At 37.9% G+C, this 12,819-nt stretch overlaps 1 protein-coding gene across 10 annotated transcripts in view; it reads left to right on the top strand.

Annotated features, from left to right (window-relative positions):
• Window positions 1–12,819, top strand: part of ABCC9 (ATP binding cassette subfamily C member 9) — a 79,450-nt gene that overhangs the window by 24,759 nt on the left and 41,872 nt on the right. For all 10 annotated transcript variants that reach the window (XM_074871390.1, XM_074871393.1, XM_074871383.1 and 7 more), the window contains 8 exons: window positions 77–232; window positions 3,010–3,144; window positions 4,432–4,594; window positions 5,234–5,274; window positions 6,213–6,355; window positions 9,128–9,236; window positions 10,640–10,750; window positions 11,709–11,781. In XM_074871390.1, the coding sequence (XP_074727491.1) occupies window positions 77–232; window positions 3,010–3,144; window positions 4,432–4,594; window positions 5,234–5,274; window positions 6,213–6,355; window positions 9,128–9,236; window positions 10,640–10,750; window positions 11,709–11,781 (931 nt within the window). The remainder of the gene's footprint in view (window positions 1–76; window positions 233–3,009; window positions 3,145–4,431; window positions 4,595–5,233; window positions 5,275–6,212; window positions 6,356–9,127; window positions 9,237–10,639; window positions 10,751–11,708; window positions 11,782–12,819) is intronic.

Genomic DNA, 12,819 nt, shown 5'->3' with positions numbered 1-12,819 from the left:
TTTGAAACATCCTGCTGCTACTGTTGTTTTAGAATTATATCATTTTCATATCTTCCATTTTATTCCCTTCCCACAGGCAATGATATATAATAAGATCCTGAGGCTTTCTACATCCAACTTGTCCATGGGAGAGATGACGCTGGGACAAATCAATAACTTGGTTGCCATAGAAACAAATCAATTAATGTGGTTCTTGTTCCTGTGCCCCAATCTGTGGGCAATGCCTGTTCAGGTAGAGCATCAAAGTAAGGGCCTGATTTCAGAGATCCTCCAACCTGGTTGAAAAGCATATATGTCTGTGAGAATACTACAAAATCCAGAGGGGAACCTGGACTTCACACTCATTTGCCAGGAAGACTAACAAGCAGAACCATGGCCCATCATCTCCTCCAAAGGCTGGGAGGCTGTCTCTGCAGTAAAGAGAGAGGATTTTTTGAGCAGGATGTCCATGTCATGGATGTGGTCTGTGAGTTTAAGAATGATGACCTGTCATCCTTTCCCTGCTCATATTTCTTCCACTACTGACACAAGTCATTGCTTTTATTTCTGCCACATGGCAGCAGCACTGGCATCTGACTAGCTCTAAGTATTGCATTTGCAGTGTCCACTTGTAACTGTGTTTTGTGGCAGGAGCAAAAAGCAATTGAATCCTGCTCAGTGACTGACAGCAGCACTGACAATGTGCTGCACAAAATGCTCAGAGGAGCTCTTATCTAAACAAGCTTAGTTACTGTAAACATCTGGTTCTTAACAAGGCTGGGAAAGATCTGTAGGCAGATCTGTAGGAAGAAAAGGTAAAAATTATTAGCCTGAAAGAAATCTTTAAGTGCTAAATAACTTAATGACCTAAGCCATGCTGATTTCCCATGAAGCTTGGACTTCTGTAGCACCTTCAGAATTTTAGCTTGGGATGAGATTGGCATGGTCCTTACCTATAGGTGATCCTGCTGACATTAAACAAGTTTAAAAAGGGATAGAACCCACTCTTATAGTAGATCTGTTTTGCTGACATTCCTGGAACTATATCAGTAATCTGTTATAATAGTCAGCAATATTACTACTACCAGTGGATTGGGTAGGGTTTAGAGAGCCATAAAATAATTTATGGAGAAAAAGACAAAAAAGTTTACATAGCAACAGAAATCAGAAATAATGCAGAGAGTTTAAGTCACTGTTTCACATCCAGGTTTATTTGGAAGTGTTGCTGTTAATACTTTGAATGTTATTAAATGAGCAGGTGGTCTGATTGCTGTGGCTAGTGAATAGTTATATGTAGCCTAAATTCATGATTCATTTGTCTCTTTAATAAAGTGTCTGTCCCAGCCACTGTAGAAGTGTAATGGCCTTCCTCACCGCTACTGTAAAAGGCTGGTTTGAGGAAGCTTCTGATGATTTTGCTGGTTCCTATAGTTCACCTTCAGGCAATCAAGAGGCAGGGAACACGGGTAGCTTGACCATAGCTTTGGCTGGGAATGAGCATAGCATGACCTATGAATTTGTACTTGATGAGTGCACTTGGTGAATGAGCATCTGTGGCCAAGGCAATACAGGGGTCCTTCTGCTCTTAAGCTCTTAATCATAGCAATTACCTTACACCTCTACTCCAACAATAAAATCAAAAAGTGAATACTTACTATTTCCTTCTCAAAATATGCAGCTGATACCAATGACACTGGTTTTGTGGTAATACGTCTTTCTGCCTGATAAGCTCAATTGGCTGTTTTTTGGGAAAAAGAGGGAAGAAACTAACCTTGGTAGCTATGAGCTGGGTTATAACTATACCGCTCTGGAAGGGGTGGTAGAACTGTCCTGTCTTGCCTTGTGCAAAGGAGTTGACCTTCAAGGGTTATCCCAAGAAACAGCAGTTGTCAAGGCTGCCCCCTCCTTGAGCAAAATAGCTTGTAGCAAATACCGAGCGTGTATCCATCCAGTGTGATCAAATATAGCCATACCCTGCTGAAGATGAGGGTGAATCTTAGAAAATATACTGTGTATCCACCAGTTATGGCCTGCTATCAAGGGCAAAAATTCATTGCAAGAGCAGGCCCCCAGTAAGGGCTTCAGTTTACACCAAGTACAAATTGCTACCTGTAACCTTGTGTTATTCTCCTAAGAAAATGGCATCTAGGTATGCTAATTTACATTACAGAAGCCCGAAAAGTTAAATAATGCTTTCAAAATGTTGAACTCCATTGATTCTTATTTCTGATATTGTGTAATAAGAAGGCAGATTTAAAGACAGAACTGACTTGTCTAAGAGATAACAAAAATGCAAAGTAGGGAACTAGTTCTGTATGGTCTGTTATCACTGAGGACATCTCTATACCATAAAGTGGGGCTTTTGATAAGAATGCTAAGTAGTAGAGCTTGTATTAACTCGGAAACCAGAATCACAGTAGTTGCATGAGAGTCATTCTCAGGTAAACGTCTGGGGGAAGTGTTCCCAAAATCTTTGTAGGGCTAAGGTTCCATCTTGGTGTTTTCCTACAGAGCTACATGGTATTGATGCACAAGCTCAGGTTTGTGTCACTGCCAGCACATCTGCTTCATGCTTCAGTGCCTGTCTTGGATGTGCCTCTGTCTGCAGTTGCAAGAGGATCACTATAACAGAATGCAACTGTGATTCATGACAGCCCTAAGACCTTTGAATACTTCCAGAGTGATGTAAGGAGCTCTAGTGTAAATAAGACTTGAGACCAGTGATTCTGTAAAATGCGTTGGGGCAAGCACCATCATTTTAGTGCTCTGTTAGTTCTGTGGAAACTTCATCTGGAATTAGGACTACCAGGCTGTAACACAAACAATGCAGTTAATATAAAAAATAAGGGCTTCTGGGTTCATTTCCCACACTTTCCAAAAATGACCTCCTGAAGTACAGGCTCAGCTGATTCCTGTGAACCATTCAACTGTTTATTGGAAGAACAAACATTTTTTTCTTGCTCTCATTCCAGCATATTGAAATCTACCTCTTTTTTTTTTTTTTTTTTCTATTTCATTTTTTCTTCATAGATAATAATGGGTGTGATCCTACTCTATAATTTACTCGGAGTGAGTGCCTTGGTGGGTGCTGCTGTCATTGTACTGTTAGCTCCAATACAGTACTTCATAGCTACAAAATTGGCTGAGGCTCAGAAGAGCACTCTCGTAAGTAAATTATTTCAGTGATATTTGTGACCCAGAAATGAGAACTGGGAGCCAGGTCTTCTGGATTCTGTTCTTGTTGTTAGTGAACATTCATTGCAGAGGTTTGGGCAAGCCGTCCCTTAATTCCATCACCACTTCCTTTCTGTTTTTCTGTGGCTTAGTATCTCTTCCTTCCTAACATTTGTCATACAAAAACCTGAAAAAAGTGTGTAGGCTTTAACCTGCCTTCTCTGCAGAGAGTAGTTTTCACCCAACTGGCAGTTTCATCTGAACTCAATTCCATGAAAGGATGTTATTCCTACATTCAGGTGTTGTATTTCCTGGGATGTTAGCAAACACTACAAATAACTGATAAATTATAGGAGGACAGTATTAAAGAATGTGTACAACCACCCTCTGAAATGGCTAGAGACTTTATGGTCTCACCCCAAGTTTTGGTATTCTCTAAAAATACAGCTGGTGTTGCTGGATTAATAACTATTGTACTTTCTTCAGTGCTGCAAGTTTATTTTGTTGTCTAATTTAGTTCACCAATTAGAAATGTTTTCTGATACTTTGTCTTTGGTAACTTTATTCTCATAATCCTTGAACTTTCTGAATCAACCTTTGATGTTTGTGTTGTGAAATATTTAAAGATCCTTGTTATCTTAATATTCATAAGCAAATTATACATACATGTATCTAATCTTCAGCACACTTCAATCCTGTTGAGCTGTGCCAATTTATAGCAACAGAGGATTTATTTTTGCATAATTTCAGAAATAGTCTGAATTTTTATTTTTGCTCCTTTCTGAGTTCCTCTGACTCATAACATCTTCTGGATTATGATTTTACGAAAACTTATGATTACTGTTTTCTGTTGAGGGGCAATTAGCTAAGTATATCAATAAACATCTTATTTTCATGACCAGGCTGTATGAATCCCAGAATGAATCTTGTATCAGCAATTACAAACATGTAGTATTCCATCTATTGTTATGGACCCCACTGACCTACTAACCTCCCTGAGTTTCACCCTCTATTTGAAGGATTTGGATGTTTTGGTTTATTTTTATTTTTAGAACAGGATCACTTAATTTTTCCTCATGATTTTAAGCATTTTAATATCTCCAAAGAACATGGAATTTTATATTGTTTTACTTGGTATGGCAACTGAAAGCCTTTACAAAATCACAGACAAACAAAGTAATAAATCTTTAATGAACTTTAGAACAGAAGTGAAGGGAAAAGAGCATTGTCACTAAAACTGCAAATTATTATCAATCCTTGTTTTCTTTTGAAATGAAGGACTATTCTACTGAGAGATTGAAGAAAACCAATGAGATACTAAAAGGCATTAAGTTATTAAAACTGTATGCCTGGGAGCACATATTTTGTACTAGTGTGGAAGAAACGAGAATGAAGGAACTCACCAGCCTCAAAACCTTTGCACTTCATACATCTCTTTCCAGTAAGTAACTATGCTTTTAGCACTCGTAGCACTAGGAAATGCATCCTTTTCTTCATGTCAGTATTCCTCCTGACTTCAACTAAAGCAAGATACAGCTGTGGCTATGACACTTTTTTTTTGTGCATGTGGAATGTGATTAAAATAAAAAGACATGAGAAATATATAACACAGAAACTTGAAAATATAGAACATACCTAGTTGATTTTATTTTGTCTTTTCTGTCACCTTCATTATGAAATGACAATTATGAGTTGCTTTATAGTAAGGAGGCTCCAGATAACATTAACAGCTCTGATTACAGCAAAGATAAATTAGTGTCTGAAAGAAATTGTATTTTCTGTAATGTAGAAGAGCTGAGAGGGTAATGTTTTAATTGTGTTGCATAATTGTTCATATAAATCTTTTTATCTCAGTTCACTAAAGTATACAAATGAGATAATTCCTTGGTTTATTTGTTTGTGTGTTTAAGATTTCTCTCTGTCCTGGAAGGAAATTTCTTCCTGCAGAGCAGTTTTCCTTTTGGAGTTTTAATTACTTGAATTGGAAATAACTGGATTCTTCTAGTGCCATACAACTAATTGTAAAACTGTTTTTTCTTATTTCATATAATCTGATGCCTATTTTATTTATCTTTCACAGTTTTTATGAATGCAGCCATACCAATAGCAGCTGTTCTTGCAGTAAGATACTTTTTTTTTTTTTTCACTTTTCCTTATAAAAAGGGAGAGAAAATAGAGGGGGAGAAAGAAAGAAAGGACACCATTGTTACTGAAGGACATATTCCTCGTAAAAACAGCAGATGAGTCAATAAGTCCCTGCTAACTGTAGGATAGCATGACACTGGAAGTGCCCATTCCCAGAGCTGGTATTTCACCAGCTGTGGTTTGGATTGATAAAACCAAAAGGAAATATAAATTTTTACTGTAAGAAATAAAAAAAAATAATCATTGCAACTTGAAAGAAGACCCATTTTGAGCAGCTCTCATTTTGAAGGGATTTTGGGTTGCTTTGCTTTTCTATTGTCTAGCAGTGAAAATCATTCCTGTTTCAAAGTGCATTATAAGCCACCATTTCAGTATTCAAGGAAGGGTACTCTGCAGTTTAAGGAGAAATAAATTTTGCTTGTCCTCTGGGCAGGTTTAAATCTCAGCCTATTGCACTAGAGGAACTATGGCATGCTGGTCATTACAGAGTCTTCATAGACCAAATTCTGAGGGCATTACTGCCAACAGTATGTACCAGAATTGGATGAAATATGACCATAGCTCTGCATCTGTGAAAATAACCCAGAAGATTTATTAGATCCTTACTGATTTTTCTGGGTTGTATGTTTCCTCTAAACCCTGAATTCAGTTACAAAACTTTACAAAACTAAATGCTTTGATTTTACACAGACTTTTTTTCATTCGTAAATGTGTAAATGTCTTGAAATCACTGGCGAGTGTTTAAAAGCTTTTTCACTTTAATAGAAGACACCTTTCTCTTCAGTTTACTGGGATTCCAAATAAATTGAGGTATATAGTCATTGGCCTTAGTTGAGCAAAATATTTTGCTTGCTGTCCTTGTCCATCTTTTTCAAGAGTCCTTATCCTGACATGCTCTTTTCCTGATGTGACAGACCTTTGTGACTTATGCATATACCAATGACAAGCCACTCCAGCCTGCCCAGGCCTTTGCATCACTGTCCTTGTTTCACATCCTGGTCACACCATTGTTCCTGCTCTCCACTGTGGTTCGTTTTGCAGTCAAGGCTATCATAAGGTAAGTGGACTTTCTAGTTTCTCCAAATCTTGAACACCTATGTTCAGTACTACAACAGAGAGGTGCTAGACAAAAAGAATGTTTCTACCTGCTTACGTGGAAGAGGATTTAGAGGTGGGCCTGTGATGTTCAAAAATGTGAGAGAAATCAGAGTAACCATTTCTTTTCACTCCATGATACAGAGACAAAGAAATGCTCCATTCTTTTAATAATATCACCAAGTCTGGCAGTCCAGATTCAGAGCTGGACTGTCCTTCCTTGGACTATGCTCTTCTTCTCACAGTGTAGCCACCCACCATTGCTCTCACCTAGTACTTTTCTGGGCTCTCATGGACACAGAGGGAGATGAGAGAGACTGGCGTGAAGCTATCTAGCAAGACTGGCCCTGCTGATGCAGGGAAGAGCAACTGGCTTAACTCTACCTCCACAAAGGGTGCTCTGGGCTTTAAGTGAGAATTTGGTATTGTCCCCCCTCTCATTGTCTAGCACTAGCGTGGACTCTCTTAGGAAAGAGAGTGGATGGAGGAACATTGGATACCAAAGGATGAGTTACTCAAGGGAAACAGTCCTACAGGATTTCTCCTATAGAGGAAATGGTGTTCCCCTGAACGGCAGTAAAGATATGGCAGGAGAAGAAGCATGGCAAGGCAGACATTTGGGATTTTCATCTGTGAGGGTTAGGGATCTGCATGGCAGAACAGTGAGGAAGTTGTCATGAAGTGGAAAAGATTTTGGAAAAAAAAAGAAAAGGAATTAATAAAATACGTTGCCTCATCAGAAACTTCTATGTTCCAGGCATTTATTTGTGCAAATAGCCTAACAAAACAACTTCCTTCGTGCTGGGCTATAGAGCATTTAATCTCAAGGGAGTTGATTGGTAGGAAGTCAAATTTCAGACTTTTCGCTGTTGCATCAGTGGTCTGTATGGAAAGTCAGGGTCATGGGGCAGTTATGTAGACATACACACTGTCAATATGTCCCAAGAGGCACAAACTCACACCTGACTGGCAGTAACGTGTCAGATGCCAAGCACTAGCAGGATGTGAAGATGGAACTAATCTTCCCACCCAGAAACATAGTTCCTTCTTGCCAAGACTGGGGCACATTGGCAAAGTATTGCATTATACTGCTACCACTGCCTCTTTCTGGTGGGTAATAATAACAAATAGCAGTCAAGGGGACTTCAAGCTTCACAGCTGTCATTTGCCAGCACCACACCCACTTTAAAAAAAAAAAAAAAAAAATAGGGTTTATTTTTATTGAAGCAACAGCAGAGCCACATGGGAGATTTTCCCTAGGTTGAAAATTATTTCTGACCAGTTGAAAACCTCAAGCCTCCTTTATAAATCATGCCAGCCTCTACATCTCTGCACTGTTTATCATAGTTCTAATGTCAAAATGGTATGTACAGTTTCCTAGCACTGCTGGCCACCCCTGAGGACATTATTTAAAAACTATTTTTGCCAAAACAAACTTTACCCTTCAGCAAACTTATTTCCTAACATCCTTCTCCCATGAACATCACCCAAGTGAAGAATGAAGAATGTATGCTTGGCCACTACATGGCTCTATCATCAATCAAATACATGCGCTCACTTGTGTTATGATTAAATGCTTATACTTTGGTCAGAATCTCCATTTTTTGTTAAAGAGTAGTTCTAATAACATGAAAGCTTTTGAGGGTACCTGTCCTCATTCAAAGGCAAAGTAGTGGTTGATGTCTTCTTAGGCAAATGATCAGAATAAGGTCTCTTATCTTCTACAAGAAGATAAATTCTTGCTTGATGCACTTAAGACTGGAATTCTGATGTGGGAGTTAGACGCATGAATTTTCCTTCCAAAAGAAGAAATAGGAACAGGTATACTGGCAGGAAGAAATAATGACAAGAGCAGTGCTTTCTTGCTAACCAGTATCTCTCTGGTTTGAACATGTATTGATAATTTCATACAAAATGCTCAGACAGGCCTTGAACAGGACGGCTTTTCCATTTGCAGATTAATGTTCAAATCCCTGATCTGAAAGTCATATGTCCTTCTGCTTTCTCAGTCTCTGGCTCAGTGCACTTTAATTTTAGTTTTTGCAAAGTAACATAGCTTCACCATGACCGGTGAGTGCTTTTGTGGGTGTTTTTGTTCCCCAGAATGATAAAGAGCCAGGTGCTTATAGCATTCTGAAAGGAAGTGGGGTAGAAAGAGGTTCAAATCTTTCTGTGATGAAGAATGGATTGAACCCGTGTGCTGTATTTCCCAGGGGACAGTTTTAAGAAGTAGGCAAAGAGAGCTCTTGCTGTATTTCTCCAAGGCTGGCCATGACTGTGCTGATTTGTGCAGTAGTCGGTCCTGTTTGCAAGCAGTGTATGCAAAAACTGTGTTCAGGATTCACCTAGTGCACTGGCATTTTCAGAGGATGGAGGTGGGTGAATGACTCGTTTATGCATCCTGACTGTGTAGGCATGAGAAATACACAGAGGAAATAAGCCTGCCAAGGTGGAAATCATTCCTGAAGAGCTCTAGTGGCACTCCCATGACTAGCTCTCCTCTTCATTCCCATCTACCAGTACAATGTTTAATTATTTTCATCTCTCCTTCTTCCATATAAACAAATTTTCACTTGCCATCAGGGTGGCAGACAGTCCAATAGAAAACCAGAAGTATCCCATGAACTACTTTTGAAATATTTCTGATACATCCTGCTGGCTGGACTGCACAAAAATGGAAATGTACTCATGGAAACCTGGGTTTAATTAACTCACTGTCCTGTTTTCTTTCAAGTGTACAGAAGCTAAATGAGTTTCTCCTGAGTGATGAGATTGGAGATGACAGCTGGAGAGGAGGGGACAGCTCTGTAGCTTATGAATCCTGTAAGAAGCACACAGGACTTGTAAGTTCCGTTTTATGACATACAGCCCCCCATAAAAAGCCAGTGGCCTAGCTGATAGGGTGTGGGAGTTTTGGCTTTGAGGCTGACAGTAATATTGACCAGTTTTGCCTCTTCTATGTTGGGATCTCTGTGCTTCTGTGATATGAAGGGTCCCCAAACACATTTAAACATTGCTCAAGTGCCAGTAGTAATAAAAACCTCATAACACCCTGACACATTTACACAAGGTTCAGATTCATCCTTCTCAGTTTTTATAAAAGGCCCAGATGCATTTCCTGTGGCTATGGGGTTTGTACTGTATATTGCCAGTACAACCTATAGTATGTTGGGCATCTTTTAGGTAGGACCAGTTCCTGCTCTGGGAAATTCAGAATTGGAGGTGGGAAAAATACCACCAAACTTTGTGAAATAGGAATTAATTCCAAAATGCTGTTTCTGGAGTGCTAAACACATGGTAAATTTGAGTAAAATTTAAGTGAAAAAATCCACCAAGAGAGATGATTTGGGAAAAGATATTTTTTTCATTTTGATGTTTTTCTAAAGCTAGATATTTCGACTGTTTCAAACTGATTATATAATTTGAAATGTGACTGAAACTTGAAGACAGAAACAGAAAGAAAGGATTAGTACAAAATGAGTTTTATTTTGAGCTGAATTAAATTAGTTTGTGAACCCAAGCCAACATTTTTCTTGTTTTTCTGGGTTAACAGTTATAATAAAAGAAATAAAAATGAAATTGTTTCAGCATTTATTTTGTTTCTCTTGTCCACCTTTTGCTTAGCCCTACAGACAGAAACAGACAGTCTAAATGATGGGGAGAGGGAAAAATAAAGGTAATATCTGTAAAGGTTAAATCATACAGCTCAGCTATAAGGAGTTACTAAGATTACACCAATTCAGCTCAATACAGTGGTGCTTACAAATACCACAGGTAGCTCTGAGTGAGCTGGCTCCACAGTCACTATTATGCATTAGCGAGGTATCCTGCACAAGCTAATTTGATATGCTTCTCACTCCTGCAGCTGTTCTGCTTCCAAGAACCAGACTGGTAACTCTGCATGTCATTACACTTTTACTGACACAACTTTGTTTGGAGCTACCTCAGGTGGGGCAGACTTACCTGGTGGTTTGAGGAGGATGATAGAGCTGAAATTTGGGGTGGTTATGCATGGGAAACCAAAAATCAGACATTTCCTGTGCTTTAGTTATGGGTGTTTTAAACATTACACTATGTGCATCGCAGTAGTGTAGCTTTATTATCATAAATATTGAAAAGCACTGGTTTCTTCCTGTAACCTAGAACAGTGGTAAGAAGGGGAATGGATTGTTTGTTTTATAGGGAACCAAATGCTGTCCTCTCTTGAGAATTCCAACTTTTCTCCTTTCTTCATTTCACTATGTAGCACACCAAGGCCATCAACAGGAGGCAGCCCTTGAGGTATCAGCTTGAAAGCTATGAACAGCCAACAAAGAAGCAAACACGTCCTGTGGAGATAGATGATATTGCAATCAAGGTGGTTTGACAAAATCGTCTCATTCTTTACAAGGAGCAGGTCCTCCTTCCTGCAACAGTACCAGATAGTGCCCAATTGATGCTTTTCTTCCAAAGGCAAATTGTCCATTGCAAGAACAAGCCCTTAAATAAATTAGCACTTTAGCCAAAAATAAAGTGAGAAGAATTTGCTTCAGATCAGTTCTTTATAGTGATTCCCTGTCTTCTCAGGAAACAAAGAGGCATCATGAGTCTAAAGGAACAAAACCTAAATAATTTGATATGCAAAAATTAATATAGATTTTTTAGACTTTACCTTTATGCACTTCTCTTTCACTCTTAGAACCAATATCAAAACTTCTGAGTAATTTTTTGACAATTATTACGACATGTCATTTATTATGACATTATTTAAAGTCACGTTGGCCAACTTTTCCCCACATAGGTGCTCTGTGCAAAGAATGTTTCATGGCCCTGTCAACTCCAAAGGATGTATGCACAAAAAGGCTAGGGTCCACTGGGGAACATTTTTCTTATGTCCAGCATAAACCTTGTGAATACTCAATTTGTACTTTGGGAATACATTCACAAGTGGACATATATCACAATATGCAGAATGATTCATTCCTTGATAAGCTATGCTATTTAGATTGTCACCTGTTAGGTCTTGTGATTATTATTCTTAGTCTTTAGTATTACATTGACAGAATGAAAGTATTTGGTAAAGAGAGTTCAGCTCAAGATCATCCCTTTATTGCATTTCATACAGTATATATAGTATATATAACTTTTCTTATTCACAAACTTTTCTGAGTTTGGCAATCTTTACTAATGTAACGGGATTTTTGGGTATGAGCATACCTCACCATGTGTATTAATTACAGATTTATTTTAGTAATGTATTTTAAATCCAAAGTAGACAATCTATTTTTTTTCCCCTCATGTGTTTATATATCTGACAAGTGGTAATTGTTTTGTAGGTGACCAATGGATACTTTTCATGGGGAAGTGGTTTAGCTACATTGTCCAACATAAACATTAGAATCCCAACAGGTAGGATAAAAGCACAGTTTAAACATTAAATATATAATATCAAACTGTAACTAATTCTATTTCTTGAAAAGCACAAAACCACACATTTAGAATTTTGTAAGAAAAATTGAAGGTTAAAAATGTACACAAAGTCATGAACTGTATTGTCTTGTAGCTATATCATTAACCTAAAATACTATAAATAAACAAAAAATCACATGGTTTTTGTATACCTATATAGTTTATATAGTTTTATAATAGTAGGAACAAAGTCAAGAGTAAGAATAAATATGAAAAAGAAGGTTGCAAAAAAAAATCATTATTGTTTTTAATAGACAAATTAAAAAAAGAAAGAAGGAGAACTCCAGACTCATTCAAACCTAAGGTCCGTCTAATTCAGTATTTTATTTCCAGCAGTGGCTACCAGTGGGTACACAGGGACACAGCACTCATGTATTATACTTCTTTTGCCATTCTTCAACATTATAGTCATCTTCCAGTTCACAACTATTTTCATCTCAGAAATTCCTTGAGCCTCATGCAGTTTGTCTGTCAAGAAATCCTCAATGATTTTCTCTTTCAATGAAATTCTTTGTCCAGATGAGCTCCTTAATTCCTTGGACCCTCAATGTCTTTTGGCTAGGAGTTCCACAGATTTACAAAACATTGATTTGTTTTGGAAGACTTACACAGCAAGTGTGAAAAGTAGCAACTATTATTTTCTATTATTATTATTATTGTTGTTGTTGTTGTTGTTTTTGTTATGGATGCTGTAAATTTCCTAACACTATCTGTTGGTATTTCATGGTTATTAAGTAGTCTTATATTTTATTTTTATATCCTATCAAGTGCTTAGTTTTAAAATAGCTTATTACTTTAGGCTGACACATTTTTGATGACACATAGTTATTAAGTAATGCCAAAGTCTGTATCATTTGTTTCACTGTAGCATTAGGTGTCCCATACATGGATGAACACTTCTTTGTACTAGCCCAGTGCCATGTACAACACCAGCAGAAGGTCTCTGCTCCAAGGAGTTCACAATCTAAGGCCATGGGT

Source organism: Strix uralensis, chromosome 5 (genome assembly GCF_047716275.1).
Source record: "Strix uralensis isolate ZFMK-TIS-50842 chromosome 5, bStrUra1, whole genome shotgun sequence".
Classification (NCBI taxonomy): Eukaryota; Metazoa; Chordata; class Aves; order Strigiformes; family Strigidae; genus Strix; species Strix uralensis.
This window is presented reverse-complemented; position numbering and strand designations above follow the sequence as displayed.